This window comes from Macrosteles quadrilineatus, unplaced genomic scaffold, assembly GCF_028750875.1.
Source record: "Macrosteles quadrilineatus isolate MER2022 unplaced genomic scaffold, UCM_ALF_1.0 Scaffold_9__3_contigs__length_116548681, whole genome shotgun sequence".
NCBI classification, from domain to species: domain Eukaryota; kingdom Metazoa; phylum Arthropoda; class Insecta; order Hemiptera; family Cicadellidae; genus Macrosteles; species Macrosteles quadrilineatus.
In genome coordinates, this window is record NW_026542602.1 from 72,381,289 (window position 1) to 72,398,656 (window position 17,368).

General features: G+C 35.7%; 1 protein-coding gene across 1 annotated transcript; it reads left to right on the plus strand.

Moving 5' to 3' along the window:
* Positions 1–2,512: 2,512 nt before the first annotated feature.
* On the plus strand, positions 2,513–15,672 carry LOC129002210 (membrane-bound alkaline phosphatase-like). The gene is made up of 9 exons (XM_054429855.1): positions 2,513–2,570; positions 6,280–6,336; positions 9,283–9,503; positions 9,976–10,187; positions 11,103–11,256; positions 12,227–12,428; positions 13,657–13,823; positions 14,174–14,435; positions 15,024–15,672. The coding sequence occupies exons 1-9, from the start codon at positions 2,525–2,527 to the stop codon at positions 15,233–15,235; spliced, it is 1,533 nt and encodes a 510-aa protein (XP_054285830.1). The 5' UTR covers positions 2,513–2,524; the 3' UTR covers positions 15,236–15,672.
* Positions 15,673–17,368: the final 1,696 nt, after the last annotated feature.

Consider the following 17,368-nt stretch of genomic DNA (forward strand, 5'->3'; position numbering starts at 1 on the left):
TAAAAAATATCAAGTAAAATGCCTTTGTCATATTACTGTAATATAGTATTTTCACAAATTGTAAAACATTTTATTTCAAAACTAGGGGTTTTCTTTTCAGGGTTTATATTTTGCAAAAGATCAAGCAAGTTTATTAGTAACGTTAACAATCCCTTTTTGCTTTGAGCTTGTTGTTGTTTCTCGGCAATGTGTACACGTAAAAGAAACCAATGTTTCTTTTTAATTAGAGAAGCGAACTGGACTGGGTGAAGCTGAAATACACCATGCTGTGGTTAAGTTCCAAAGGCTTTTTTAACTGAGAAAAATGTTAGGGATCTATACAATAACTAGCTGTACCCGCGGGCTTTGCCCCGTTTAACTTCTTAATTTTCAAGATGATCTCGTTCGCATGGCTCAATCACGTCCTGGTTGAAGTTCGTTCGCTACGCTCACTCAACTTTAGGTTGGAGCTCGTTCGCTACGCTCACTCACCTTTAGGTTGGAGCTCGTTCGCTGCGCTCACTTGCCTTCAGGTTAACTCGTTCGCTACGCTCACTTGCCTTCAGATTAGCTCGTTCACTACGCTAACTCGCCTCCAGGTTGAAGTTCGTTCGCTATGCTCACTCACCTTTTATGGTTGCAAATTAGCTGTTGTCATTAATGTAAAAGAAATAATAGTGCTGCACCCTGTTGGTAATCCTTGTAACTTTAATGCTATTGAACATCATAGAACAGAACCAACTTGTTTAATTGAAACAGCTGTTAAGATTCATTAATTCCATTTCTCATAAGGTTAACATTGGAAACTCCAGAGCCACTGGGGCGGAGCCGATTGGATGGATCACGAAATTGATGGTGTATAAACCTATTCCATGAAATTCTACACGTATGTAGGTACCAAGTTTCGTGGCAATCGGTTCAGCGGTGTCTGAGTTTATCACTGCCAAATATATATACAAACATCCTCTTTTATACTTTTATACTCCTCTTTTATACTCTTTTAGACTAAAAATAATAAACCTGAATTAAGCTTAGTTTTGTAAGGATGTAACGCTATACAAGGTGTAATTTAGTCTCGACCATTGTTGGAAGGCAATATCACAAACAGTTTAGTTTTTACAGACAATTTTAAATTGAAACCCTAATCTTATATTTTGTGGCCATTACATAATGACTCTGTTTTTGCAAATTTTACCACTATATTGGCTGCCTGGAAAATGACGGCATGCTAACGCAAACACTTTATGCCAGTGTTAAATAGTTAACCATAGTCTGTGGCTATACTCGCTTTTATATACATTTATTGTTGGCGACAATAACGAAGTCCAATCAGGTATTTAGTTCAATTTCAGAAACAAACTCTTACATTTGAGCGGTTCTACTGAAAACGACCCGGTTCAATTTAAAATGCCATTATCGAGTTCAGATTTTAAGCCATAAAATTCAGGTTTTAAAATCGAATTTCCGATTAAAATTATTTAATTTTACAAATTTTTACAGGAGAAAAGTTTTATTTTAGCTCAAAGTCCCAATAGCGTACTATACAGTTCCTAATTTAAAATATAATTTTCTGCAAAGTACTAATATAGTTAATAAAAATAGTTGCGAGTGAAAGTGAAATTATGTTTTTATTGGCTGTTCTACTCCTCACATAACTGCTGGTGTGAGACTTTGCAAGAGGAACAATTAAATAGTATGATTCATGAATCATGAACATATTGGAATGTTAATTCCAGGTTACCTTAATTCACTAAAATGTCCTCGATGACTCATTGAAAAATGAGCTTTCCTCGGAAAACTTATCAACGTTAAGTAAAATATGTCTGTGTCATAAAAATCACAAATGGCGTTCGTTTTTATTGTTTTAGTCAGGGCCACAGAGAACAACAACAATACAAGCTAATGACGTCAGTGACTACAAGTCTGGCTATATTTTTAAAACTAATTTTCATAAAGACATGACGTGTAATTTTTAAACTCGAGCTATGTTGCAGGTCCTAATTGCTTAAAGTTTAATAGCTTTATAATTTGGTTTAATGTACACTTAAGTAACAATTTGACGAATTTACAGTTACTAACATAAATCAATCTCCCCCATGAACATAAACAAACAAATTCAACATCTAATACGAAAACACACATTTTAAAAGTCATGTATAATTTTTCCGTTGGAATAAAATTCTGACCGTCTGTTCTCTGCTGTCCTGGTTTCATATACGTAGGTTCAATTTTGTTCTGACCTCGGTAGCATATGGTAGACCAAATAATTATGCTATAAATTCACTTATTATTTTCAGGTTACTTATTGAATTGATCCATTTGCAAATACAACTAATCATATAAAGAAAATGAAATTTTGAACGGAGAACCACGTGACATCACATAAATTGACTGTCGTTCAAAATCACCCTTATGTGCTCCCGATTCAGGATGAGGATTCAGGATGGTATCGGGCGTTCGCAACCTCTGACAGGAATGTATGCAAATGTCGCAGCTCGCAGAACAGCTAGCCACTAGAAGCAGAGGTCAGTCTTCAGTCTTCACTATGGAGGCGGTCCGAGCGGTGCTGCTAGTCCAGCTGATAGTAGCAGGTGAGTGGCAAGATATGACTAACTGTAGGCATATTTATCTGCTACCTATACATTGGAAATATTCCAAATTCAACAAAATCACTTTATCATATGTAAATAATAACTGTAGTTTTAGTGTTTTATTTTCATTTAACCATATTATGTGGGTAACTAGCTTATATGTGGAGTTTATGTTTCATAAAAGGAAAATTATGTTTTGATGTTAGTGTAAAACGTTTTCTAGGCCATAGTGATTTTTGTAGAGTAAGATCTTGAACACAGGGACAGTTTATCTCGACTAGGACTTAAATTTTATATATATATATATATGAAGATTAATCAGTGTGACAGATTGTGTACAGGTATATAAATACTACTTACAGTCTTCGCAATCCTGTTAATTTAGCACTACGGCCGTTTTTTGACTACGCACCCGACGATAAGGTTATCTCCGAAACGGCCGTAGTGCTAAATTAACAGGATTAACAGGAAGCCTTTATTTATTGATATACTAGCAAAATACCCGTCCTTCGTACGGGGTTGGCATATAAGTATAAAACGCTTATTGCAGTTATACTCGAGCTTTGCATTTGCATTTTCAATGGGGGAGGACACAGTTTGATAAAATTTGCTTATTTAAATTTACGGTATACCATAGTATTACACATCTACCATAGTCATAATGTTCTACCACTTCACCTAAACAATAGAGAAAAATAAATTATTAAAAGTTTGCAAAATATCACAAATTATTCATGAAATTAAAAACATAAACATAACTGTAAACAATCCTACTTTGACAGTTCTCATTGCGTATCACAGTTTTTGTTGCTGCTTGCTGTAGTTATGATAAATGCAAAACAAATAATAGTGCTGCACCCTGTTGGTAAATCTTATAACTTTTTAATGCTTTTCATATCATAGAACCAACTTTTTAGACCAACCAACAGAACCAACAGCTGACCAAAATTCTTTAATTCCCTTTTAATATGAATACTCATAAGTTAAGGTTAACATGGGAAACTGCAGAGCCACTGGGGTGGAGCCCGAAAGGATTTTTCAGGAAAAAAATATGCCTATATGTTAATCGGGAATGTGAGCTATCATTATGAAAAATTTCAGCCCAATCAGTCCAGTCGTTAAAGCGTGATTGAACTTCAAACAAACAAACACACAAACTTTCACATTTATAATATTAGTAAGGTATATGTTCAATTTTGTCTCATGGAGGGCTCCGAAACACCAGTCGTGATATTATAGTTAATATCATGAAGCGTAGACTTTCAGCTATAGCGCATTGGAAGCTATAGCTAGCGTTCATTATAGCTAACAGCTATCGGTAAAAGGGCGGATTCGAACCCGGGACTCCAAGACTGGAGTGCTCAAACTACTACAAACATTTCTTGCAAATTATGGTTTAAAATACTGTACCTACATTTTATAGTTTGTTCTAACTCTTTTCTATGAATTAATGTAGGTTTTATTATGTAGTTCATGTAATGTTATATGTTGCAATAGGTACTAAAACATACGAAAATATGTATTAACTTACTGATTGACATAAAGTACATAAGGATTTGAGTGGTAATTGTACATGTTTGCAAATTGTAAGATGTATTTTGAGACCTTAAGATTTTCACTTTTGTTTAGTTTGTGTTTATATTTTTTCAAAATCACGCATTAGCTGAAACCTAAGCTATGCTCAGTATGCTTTAAAAAAACCCATTTTAACATTAGTTTATTAAATCAACTATATACATATAAATATACATATATTTATACGTATATAGTTAACACGTATATATGCTTAACATTGTGTGTTAAGCTGTTTATTTTCAACAATCGATTGTTTCGCTGCTATTTTATTGTTGCTAACCTAACAACCAACCGGACGACTGTACTTCATTTTGACACACGTTTTCCTGGTTTCAGAAAGAGAATTATTATTGACAATACTGTACAACCTGAGTATTTTACGTTTTGGCTGTAAACGGTTATACATGTAAATAGACACCGTGATGTTCTATTTACAAACAGTTACTGAAAACGATACCGTAGACTCATATGAAACAATATCTGCAAATGTGGTTGACCATGACAATTCTTTCGAAGGTTTATTGTTGTTAACTTGTTAACAACACAACATTGTGTGTTAAGCTGTTTATTTTCAACAATCGATTGTTTCGCTGCTATTTTATTGTTGCTAACCTAACAACCAACCGGACGACTGTACTTCATTTTGACACACGTTTTCCTGGTTTCAGAAAGAGAATTATTATTGACAATACTGTACAACCTGAGTATTTTACGTTTTGGCTGTAAACGGTTTACTCAATGGTGTTTCGCCCAATATTCAAATGTCAGTTTCAACCTATTTTCAAACTACCTGTCTAATAAAGATTAGCTGTATCGGTGTAAAAATAATCGATATTATTACTTGGCAATGAGTTTTGTTTAGAGAGAAACGATTAATAAATAAACTTGTGTTTCAAAAAGTTTGGCAAATTTACCAATTTTGACGACAGTATTAATTAAGTCTTTTAAGTAAAACTTGGGGCCAGAAGAACTTTTTCGTGTTTTAAACCAATGCAGCCAAACTCCGTCAGCTCAAATTGTTATAGTGTACATTTTGTTATACATACAGGTTCTATTAATTTTCTAATTTTCCCATACATTCTCAGATTTTTAAGGAATTTTGTTCTAACGTGCAAACAAAACATCTATAAACCAATTACAATATGGTTTGGGGTAGTTAGTAACAGAAATAAGTGAAAAAGAAATTTGCAACATACAATTTTCAAGATATTAAAACATGCCAACCGCTGTACGTTGTCTCCCATGTCATCACTGGTGTATTTTAAATTCATTGCTGAGAACTGCTTTTTGTGACTACCAAATTTCGAAAACTTGTTAAACTACAGGCTTTTGATTTAATTTCAGCATATAAATTTTAAGGGCTGTTTAGAAGGGTAATTTAAAAGTATTAAATTTATAAATGCAATACATATAAATATACTGTTTTCTAGTCTAGGTTTTACAACATTAGTAGCTCTTCTCAGGCCGAAACGAATTGCTCTCTGTTGCATTGTTGACATTTCACTAAACCCAACAACTGCATGTTGATAGTTAAATTCTAAACAGATATGCTAACTACAGAAAATAACGTCTTGTATACACGACACAAATGGGTTACTGAGATAAAATATTAAATCATTAGTGTCGGTCACGTAAAACTTGTATAGCCATCATAAGTGACATTATTTTGAACGTAACTCCTCTATTATTGGTTACATAAGGAAAGTGTATACGTATAATGACTGTCGGACGATTATGTCCTTAACAGTATAGATTTGTAAAAAATGTGATCATTTTAGAGATATTCACAGAAATAGTCAAATATCCACACGTCTCTTGATACGAATTGTGGATATTTATAGGGATGATCTGTGGATGCGATAACCATTTCTAGTAAAATTATTAAGAGTATTAAAAATATTTCCAACATCCATTCCTCAAAACAGTAACAGATACAATGTAATTTTAACATCCTACCTCAATTAGATGTATAACAAGGTGAAAATCTTCCAGCAGTCAGAGAACTTGTTTACTAATCAAAGTAAGATACTATTAAATATTACTTTACTATTATTCTACATTTGATGAAGTTTTGTAACGGATGAAATCAGCTGATGTATCATCAAACATGAATAACGTCGAGAACTTGTTTCAGGTATCGAAGCGGCTCTGACCAGAGGTCAACAACGTGCTGCTGCTGCCGTGGAGAAAGGTAAGTGGGTATAATCGCAAACATCTCATTTCTCTATGCCTAAATGATACAAAACAATATGATTAGCTGGATAAACTTCTTGTCTTGTCTAAGGGTAAATAACAGTTTTTTTTTCAAATTTAAACTATTTCATTTTTTACGTAAATAGTATGATATTTAACAGGGAACATTGTCATCGTATATTGTCAGTTGTTGCTAATTATAATTTGCTTACCCAGACAGGAAGAGTTGTTATACTCAGTTTGGTGGTATTGAAATGTATGTGCAACAATAGTTGAAGATAGTACTTCGACTCCTTACATGAAGAAGGCTTTGCAGCTGCATATTTTTATGCTTTTAAAGTAGATGAAATATCTCTGTCAAACTCTCGAACACATTCTGAAGCTTAGACAATTATTGTTGCGTATCTAGAAGCGTTGCAAAAGTGGAACTAAACAAATGGAACTATTAAAAAGAACAGAGCATTTATAGACGTAATCAACACGCGTTTAAGTGTATCAAAATCATCCGTTAGGTTATAACAATATAACTATAATTCTATAGTGTTCGCCTTCAAATCTGGAGGATGCTCTGGTTTGATCTAAGCTAGTTTGATGTAACAAGATGAAATTTGTCATTAGGCTTTTGATTAATGCTGTTTTCCGAATCCTAAGCAAGGTCGATGTTAGCCGGTAATAAACGTTCCTTACGACGTAAAAAAGCGTCGAAGCACACAAAAAACATACAGCAATTTCATGAACTCATACTATAATATTGTAACATATAGGTTTTCCATTTGCAGGTTGACCAACCTTTACCGGTGAAATGGGTTTACAGATGTTACAGCCAAGGTTTCTTGTATTATTGTGGCCCATTAAGGCAAGTCCTGTCGTAAAACGCGGCCTAACCAGTGTCTGACCCTGGCATACGTAATGAGGAACTCGAGGTACCGCTCCAGCACCCACGCCATTATAAATCGTTATTCATAATCATAACGTCGTCTAATTTCCTGCTAGCCATCTTTAACTTTGATGCGAGAAAAAAACGTGGAAGAAACTCAGAGTGATTGGCCACATTTAAATTGCACGGATGTAATACAGCTCAAAAACAATCATTGTTTTGTGCACTAACGAAGCCATCCCGGTGTTTTTATGACAGCTGTGTTGCGTTTTTGTACAATCTTTTAAGCGATTTCTTGATTGCAAGGTGTTAAAACCACCGGTTCTAATATTTTTGAGCCTCAAATTAACAAAGCCATTCTGGACTTTTATATGACGAATTTGTTACGTTTTTGTAGCATTCTCAGAGCTTTCTTAAATTACAAGGATATAAAACAATACAGACTGCTAAAACATCTGTTGGTTTGTCAATATGGAAGCGAAGCTGTGTTACATTTAGCCATTTTGTAGTTTTGCAGTTCATTCTCTGACACCAATAATTCCCTAGCTAGAAAATAGTCGCAGAGATAGTTTGCAATTGTTTGTAAGTCGAACACAAATTATTCACTATTAGCAGGCGTCTTTCTAAGTTTGGTAATGAGGTAGTGTCGTGTAAACGCGGAATTTGGCGAATAGCCTTTTTGATGCTAGGAAAAATCATTCCCTTTAAAAAAAGAGAGCCGAAAGTATAACCTAAAACTACAGAGAAATGTATATTGAAGCGCATAATTACTGTAGATTTTACTATAGAACGAGAAATATACTTGCAGATCCTCCAAAAAATTACGTAAAATTAACTCATTAACTCATTGTTGTGCATTGTTGTTAAGTCAGTTATCTCCAAATTTAAAACGAATATTTTCAACTTAAAAGGAGAGAGTTCTGAACAACCATGGCCTAAGTTTCCATTCGTAATCAAATTGATCACGTCTTGTTCTACACATTAAACCGAACAACAACAATAGGCTTGTGACAATGTCAAAATCAGCTGGTTTCACCGGAGAGCCCAGCTGATCGGTATCAATGCCACCACTACCTTGATTGAGCAACTGTGTGACTATTTTTGAAAAGAAACTAAATTCCTTCATTTCCTATATTTCAAGCATATACTAGTAAGTTGGCTACAGAGTAAGTTGGCTATTTATTGAAATACAGTTTTGTACATGCAACTTTAACCTCTTTTTGGACTATATTATTTAACAGTACGGATTATTAACTTTTGCAATACTTACACAAATAAAAAAACGATTTGAACTTTTGAACGATTTGAACAACCCATTTAAATAGTCAAATAAAACATTATTAATGTAAAAAATAAAATTTTGCTAACAAAAGGAATATTGGTAGATAAGTAAAGTTTTTGTAAGTTAATAAATAAATAAAAATGTCTTTATTTAAGTGATTCTCTGGTCAATCTCTGTCAATATGAGTTTATTTAAGCTTTATTCTTGGGTAACCTAAGACGATTTGTGATAGAACTCATAGATTTTGTGTGAAAATGTTCAATTTGAAAGATTTACAAGCCATTTTAAAGAACTAAAAAATACAAATACTAACAAGTACTAACAAGTAAATTTAAGTGTTTTTGTACAGTTATTGGTTACAGAAAAAAATTTAAAAAATTGTAAATTTGAAATCAAAATGCTATTCTCACGGAAAATAAGTAAACTGTAAACTGTTATAGTTTACTTGGTTATGTGTATCTTTAAAAAAAAACTTGGCAAATTTATTTACTTTGTACTAAGCTATTATTTTTTACTATAACCAATGACTATACCTATATAACTAAATAGTCAATGCTAAAACACACAATTTATTACCTTTCCTGTAGCAAACCTGGTTACTCATTAAACCTAATGTTATTTAAATAGATTTAAGTGAAAATGGGCATTCCCTTAGTCAGCAAGGTTTGCTGATGAGGTTTTTTTTTTGTAAATTATGCTCACATTAGGTTAAATTTTTGTTTTGCGGCATTAATTTGTATTTTATATATTTAAGTTCGAACACTTACTATATAACTTTGCTTTAGATGGCAAGTACTGGCTAGACCAAGGCCTGAGGGACATTCAAGAAAGACTGACCCGGCGTCAGATCACAGGTCGGGCCAAGAACGTCATTATGTTCCTGGGAGATGGCATGTCCGTGACCACCGTCACCGCAGCTAGGATATACCAGGGCCAGCAGGAGGGTCGGTCTGGGGAGGAGTCAGTACTCAGCTTTGAGAAGTTCCCGTGGACTGGGCTCTCTAAGGTGAGTGAAGTTTTGGACCGGGTCTTCAGCTATTTTTGTAAAATGTTCTACCAAAAAGAGAACACTTAGGGTATATTTTGAATATGAGCGCATAGACTAACTTGAGGTTGGCATCCTATCCCGATGCAGTTATAGCCAGTTTTAGTTTCAAAAAGTGTAGTTGAATGTTGGATTGTTAACGTTGCTCGTTGAATTGACGAACTGTACAAAGTAGTGCATGGTGTTGGTTGTAAATCTTGTCTTAGGGTGTGTTATGAGTGAAAGTTGCAGGATGTGTATACAATGAAGTGAGATGCCCTCTGTAACTTTGTTACTATTTTTATAGACAACACATTCCTCTTTACCTTTGAGTCTAAAGTAAACAAAAAGAGGTAGAAAGTACCCAAACATGAATTAATTTGTTTTGTACAAAAGGTAAAAGAACTGTTATTCCATAAGGTCATAATGCTAATTTCCATTTTCTGCCTGACAGACATACTGTGTGAACAGTCAGGTGGCAGACTCAGCCTGTAGTGCAACTGCATACCTCGGTGGTGTGAAGGCCAACATCGGCACCATTGGTGTGACTGCGAATGTGAAGATGGGCGACTGTCACGCTATGACCAACACCTCCAACCATGTTACCTCCGTGCTGGAGTGGGCGAGACGAGCCGGCAAGTCCACTGGGATAGTCACCACCACCAGGTAATCTCCAACAGACACAGCTTAAGGCCCCGGGAACGATATGAGCGGTGAGTGTCGAGCGGCACTCGAGCGTCACCAGAGTGTCAAGGGTTTACATGATACAAGTAGCGTTCGAGCGGCTTGTACTTTTTGCTAGAAAACTGTCACTAAAAATACCACATTTTGATAGAAATAATCTTATTACTTTACCTGGCATGTCAAATGCTATGCTCCCACTTCATTCCACAGCTTCCTAGTCAACGTAGTGTTCTTGAATTTGTTGCATTTATCATTCCACAATGATGAACGACACTGAACTTCACATATCAAACTTGAGTATCATTAACCTTTTTTAAAGGAACAATGTGTTTTTATTAAGTTTTGTTTAAGGACCACGTGCTTCTTGTTCCTCTGCCTCTGACATCTTGAACAAGACTGAAAACTGTAGGAAGAAGTATGATTCATCTCAGCGTCGAGTGTCGTACAATAAGCAATAGGACAAGACGAGGCGGTGCTTTTGACGCTTAGCGGCGCCGCTGATTGTCACCTGCCGCTCAGGTCTATCGTGACACCCCTCTTCAAATTTGCACGGCAACTTATGGGGCCCAATTGCAGAGCGGTGGCACATCGACGCAGCTCCAACGCTGGACGCTCACTGCTCGTATTGTGCCCGGGGTCTTAAGGTAACAAGAAATCGTGGTAGAGGTTGGAAGGAAAACTATGAAGATAAGTATATACAGCGTGCATGCGTTGTTACTTGAAAAGAAGAGTTTTTTGACTGAGGACTGTGGCTTGTAGATAACAATTGTGGGTTTTCTTACAAGTTCATGGGCCATATAGTACAACCACCGTAACTCCTTGACAACACGTTATTTTATCAAGCAACTTATTATTCCTTTTGATAACATAATCAACAACATTTTGTACATGTGACAGAGTTACCCACGCATCACCCGCGGGGACCTACGCACACACAGCCAAGAGGGACTGGGAGGGGGACCAGGACGTGAAGAAGGATAAGGAGGACCCAGAAGTATGTCCTGACATTGCTACCCAGCTGGTTACCCAACTACCTGGCAGAGACATTAATGTGAGTGTTTATGGATGCATTTATTCTAATTTAGGTTAATCTTTCAAGAATTTAAAATGTCTCAAAAGCAAGCCTTTGACTTTAAATAGAACTAGCTATTCCATTCCACGTTAAAGGATGGTTAAAGGTATATCCAAATTTAGAGTGAAAATTAATTTAGCTGAATTATTTCTATGGCAGAATGTGCTGATAGTTTAATTATTGGTTTGAAATTCATTAACTGTTTAACCAAGCCAAATGGAAAGGCCAACTTATTTTACACTACCTTTAATGTCACATAAAAAACTTCAGAGTAAAAAAAAAATAATGGAGAAAATCTAACTTTTGTCATACTGCAGCAAAAAAAGCTGTTTTGAAATAACTAAACCTCATTTTGCTAAAATAACATATTTGCATTTGTTTAAAGTTCTGAATAAAGTGAAAAGATGTCTTGTTCACATTCATGATTACCAACATCACAGACAAAATAACCTTAGTGATTGACCATGCTGAGTAATTGTAAATGAAATTACAGTACTGAAATTTAGTGGGTCAAATTTGACAGTACATCCATTGAGAACTAAACTAGCTGTTAGTACAAATATTTCTGTGTCCTGCCTTTGACAATCGTCACTTTGCTGATTCATGCTTAATTTGCTACAGGAAGTTAAAAGTTCTGAGATTCTACTAAAGTACCTACACAACATACTATTATTGAGAAAAACCAAAATAATTTTAGTTCACATAGTTTGCACACTTAACAAAATTTAAAGCCATTATAATTAATTAGTGTTAAAGTGTTAATTCACTTACAGTTAAAAGAAATAAGTTTCTTCCAGGCTATTTATGTTGCATTTTGCTGTTAATTGTCCTCAACTCACTGGGTTTCTTAATACTGTATTTTGAGGACATTGACACACAATTTAGATACCATATAGTGAAAAATGAGTGATCGAAGATGTTCAAATCTAGGAACTGATTCTAATTACAGGTCATTTTAGGTGGAGGACGAAGTAATTTTGTAGAAAAAGATATTAAAGACGAGGAGGGAAGAGAGGGAAGGAGAAAAGATTCTCAAAATCTGATAAAAATGTGGGCAGCTGATAAAGAGAGAAGAAATGCTACTCATAAGTATGTGTGGGATAAGCAAGGACTTCTAAAACTGGACACAAACACTACAGATTATCTCTTGGGTAAGTTTGACATTGAAGGAAACTAAAAATACTAAAGGTGTATTTTGATAAACTGTAAGTTTTAACACAAAATCCAGGGTTTCATTTCAAATCTCTCCTCCTAAAAAAACAAGAAAAAACCAAATAAACAAGTAAAAGATAACATTTCACTATGAATTTCTATTCCAGACATTACTAAGTGATACCTATACCTACATGATAATCGGCAGAAAATGGGAATTTTAAATTGGTCTACCTACAAATGATCCAGTGTTTTAATACTTTAATACTTTTCGATGAAATGGCGACCATACAAAGTAGGTATTTTAAGCCAAGTATGAATGGAGATGAGTGTAAGATGAGTGGCGCGATCTTGTAGCCTTGTTAGTGACTAAGGCCGATTTGGATAAGTACGGTAATACTATTTGCAATTAAGGGTGATATTTCATTATCTTTTGTAAACTACATTGTGTCAACTGATAATCGTTGTTAATTTTACTCCTGTATCAGGAAATACTTTTTTCTTACCTGTATTGTTTAATTATTACATGAGAAGTTGTATCTGTACCAATCTACTAAAGAATTACAACTCACTCTCACTCACAAGAATTAAATCTCTTTTTCTGGGTCCACCAACCAAGCACCTCTGCCTCTCTCAATCCCCTGTCTATATCCTTCAGTTTCTACTCCCTCCAAGTCGGTCATCACTTGGCTCCACTATTTTTGTAACCTTCCTCTTGGCCATCTTCATTCTTGATTATATTTTTTACTTGTTTAAATTTATTGTCACTCCTTTCCAAAATACTGTATGCCGTATGCCCAGCCCATCTAATCATTTCACATATAAATTGTGAAATGATATCACACACGGTACATCTGGACCTTGAAAAGTTATCTTATTCTGTGTTATGACTTTTCTTTCACCCTCCTTCCTCCTTAATTAATTGGTCCATACATTTTTCAAAAGAATTTTACTTTTATCCACGTTTACACGAGGCCAGCACGTAAGCGGGTTACGGGGCAGGTTACCAGCCTCTAGTGCATTTCAAGTTACCTGAAGCAGGTATGAGGTAACTAACTGCCTACCAACTGGCTTCATGTAAACATGACTTCAACTAACTACAGAGAATAACAAGAATGTAGGCTATATAAACAAACAAATTTAATGTAAAAGAATTTATCTCTCAGAAACCATTAAAAAAACCATACTGTATGCATTTAAATGATTACAAAATGTTGGTTTTCACAGGACTGTTCTCGGCAAGTCACATACCATATGCTTTACACGCTGGTAAAAAAAGACCTTCTCTCACTCTTATGGTACAGAAAGCATTGGAAATACTGAAAAAGAATCCCAATGGGTACTTCCTTTTTGTTGAAGGTGGACGAATTGATCATGCACATCATGATACTGAAGTAAGAAAACAATCTCAATGTCTGTTAACTATAAAATGTAATTTATTATCCATTTTATCCCTCAGGATTGATATTACAAAATTATGTCTAAAACAGAGGTATTGCCTGGACAACTTAAAAAGACAGTATTATTCACACGATAAGAATTAAGAACGTTTTAAAACAAAACATGACATATTAACTATCACCATCACTGTAAGAAAAATTAAAAGGAAATAGAATGTTAGACACTCTCTAAAATTGGATAATTCAACTATGTTGTGTTTGAACAAAAATTTACCACATCTGGCTCATCAAAATGAGATGTTCAGTATCATAATCTCAATTATAATATAAATTCCTGTTGACAGGCTAGGCGAGCGCTACACGAGACTGTAGAGTTCTCCGAGGCAGTAGACGCAGCAGTGCAGGCTGTCAAAGAGGATGATACTCTGATAGTAGTGACGGCAGACCACGCTCACACGATGACCATGAGTGGCTACCCGGCCCGGGGCAACGACATCCTGGGTCTGGCCGGTACCTCTGACATTGACTACTTACCCTACTCTACCCTCAGCTACGCCAACGGCCCCAGCAACCACGACAGGCATGACTTCTCAAGGGACAACATGGGTATGCTCAGTGTAGTTATCCATCCACAGCGAACCAAAATAGCCATATTATTTTAGAGTTAACCTTAGAAATCTGACTCTTGGTAAATATTACAATTTATAACTTAAAAATCATCAAAACTGACAATCTGCCTATGCAAACTGCTCCTTCCCTTGGAACAGTTTCTTTCCTACCCATCCTGCAACCACAGTCTCCTGGGGCCTTCTGCCAGTGTATGTGTATGTCTGTACTTATTAGGTAGTGGTGTCGTGGTTTGTATGTGATTTATATCCTCCGATTTAATAGTTGGAGAATATTTAGTGTCACGTTGAGTTATTACATTTTGTGAACAACAATTAGAATACATTGACCAAAAGGATTTTAAGAATGATGAAATAATAGATTAGTTGCTTAAAGAATTAGACAGTGACAACTTAAATGATGCAACGAGTAAAGAAGAAGATTAGTGTCAAGGAAAAATAGTGATAGCAAACAATGTTAAACATTTCTTATTTCCTTTTGTATTCCAAATTGGCTGGATCTGATTAGTTTTGATGAAATAACACCTCTACAATGTAAAAGTTAGTGTATTTTTACAACTTGTTGCAGAGAGGGATGACTATAAGTTCCCATCGGCCGTGCCCGAGCGTGTGGAGACCCACGGGGGAGACGATGTGTCTGTCTACGCAAGAGGTCCCCGGGCTCACCTCCTCACTGGGGTCATGGAGCAGAGCACCCTGGCCTCTGTCATGGGCTACGCTGCATGCATCGGACCTCACCAGCAGATATGCGAAGCTTCAACCAACCATCTGCAGACATAGCTAACCTCTGATCCAACCATGTACCAGTACTCCAAACTCCATCAATCGATTGAATAAATTTGAAAACCGTCCTGCATTGATCATACCTGAAACAATATGCAAACAAGATTTGAATATAAATTATCCAGCTACAAACGTGGACTAGATATTACTGATATTTGTGTGACATTAATGATATCCTAAAAAATTGGGCTTTTAATAAAGTCAAGATCACCATCAACTCTACTTTAAAGGCGTGGTTGGGCAAATATTATTTGGCGAGTCGATGCTGAGTAGGTTGCACATGACCATGAAACCATGATAGCAATATGGATTGAAGATACAGAGAGTGTATCAGGACAGTTCACTGTACTGTATCGGCTCATCCCTTGCTATGCTGGATACTTTCCATTCACAGGCCCGAAACCCATGTGGGTGTTAAAATTTAAGATTAAAATAGTCTGTAAACTCCAAAACAAAAAGATTTAATCTCAAAATGCACATCCTAGTTTGTTGTTGTTTTATTTATCTACCTTTCTCTTACATTTGATTTATGTAAATAACTTGTATATACAGGGGTGTAATGGGACAAGCACGTGTGGAAACAGTGTTCCCACTCTGCTTTTTCCTATAAACCCATAAACAGATAAGCGACCCATATTTTTATGATAAAATGAAGAGTGTTCCCACACTGAAAATGTAAGACTACACCATTGGATAAAAATATCTTGTTTCTTACATCAAATTACTAATTACTAATTGACTAGATCCTTAAATAATAACACTTTAAAATGGTTATTTCACACATTATTTTACAATTAATTACTGATTAAATCAAATAAAATAAAGTTGGTATGGTAATGGAGTTCCTAGAGTTAAAAGGTGTCTGAACTTAATCACAGTAAAGGTTAAGACGGATAGGAATAGAAAATGCAATTTACAAAAACAACTGAGAGGGATGCAAGGGAACACATGCAACTATATGCAAGTCGGGATGTGGCACTTCAAGTTCTGATGGCCGATACCTGCTACATTTACTTTACATAACCAACTGTTCGCTTACAACTATCTTTGTTGAACTTAACTCAATAGAATTGGCTTAAACTGTCTGACATGCACTGCAGCTTGTTGCTCAACCAATTACAATTCCATGCTAGGGCTTTAAGTTTTTTTGCAATAGACCGTAAAGTACTGGCCGCAAGATCCACTGTGCTGGTTGCCATAGCCAGAAGCAGCGATGTAGAAGGTTGGATTCCATGTCTCAGCCAGGTTTGGCTGCAGCTAATGCACAGTTCAATGCCTGTGGTAGAGCTTGATGTGAGGCCCAATAAAATAAAAGGTGGCTTGGGGGATGTTGACAAGATGGGTGAATTATGTCTGACATTTTGAGTCAAAACTCAAATTATACATTTTGCTAATTTTTGAATAAGATCATTGAGACTCAAACGGGTGGATCAGTATTCATAGTCAATATGATTCAATTGAATAAAAAACCGCTGTAAAGCTGTGTGATTTGTTAAGTCGATTTACTTCAAATACAATGTTTTTGTAAGGGATTTGCTAAACAGTGAGGTGACACTGTTTATTAATAGGAACAAGGGAGAGGGGATAGAGGCCACCATACATGCTCCCACTAGATTTAAGTTATGAATTCAATTTGAAGAAACCTAGGAATGGTAAAATTTAATATCAAGGCGTTTTAACTATTGTGAAAATCCTATACATCTAATGAAAGACTTGACGGCGTAGTAGACGGCAGCTAAGACAGCCAGTACTGTGGTGATACAGAAGGCGGTGACGTCCAGCAAGTAGTACTGGTACCAGGTGAGATCCACTGCAGCACTGCGGAGATGAGGAGCTCCTCTGTGACGTATCACGTACTCCGTCCAGAACACAGCTGTGTCCAGCGGACTCATGGGACGGTCCTGGAACCTCTGGGAGAGGGCCTTGGCATTCCTGGAGTAGCTACGTAAAACATACAACAAAAAAATTCATAGAGATTAAACAAGATTTTGTTGAAAATATGTCTAGTAGAGTCCCAATCTTAGGTTGTTTTGCCATGGGCCATAGGCAAAATAATTAAATACCATGCTCATCTGTGGTTATATGCTAAAATCAAACCTGAATACTGCAATATTTGAATAATTTTGTTGT

Bases quoted from the DNA above. Each gene is read 5' to 3' on its own strand.
- LOC129002210 (XM_054429855.1), top strand. From the start codon at position 2,525: ATGGAGGCGGTCCGAGCGGTGCTGCTAGTCCAGCTGATAGTAGCAG. The intron at 6,337-9,282 runs GTAAGTGGGTAT...ACTTTGCTTTAG, and splicing joins TGCTGCTGCCGTGGAGAAAG to ATGGCAAGTACTGGCTAGAC. The intron at 13,824-14,173 runs GTAAGAAAACAA...TCCTGTTGACAG, and splicing joins ATGCACATCATGATACTGAA to GCTAGGCGAGCGCTACACGA.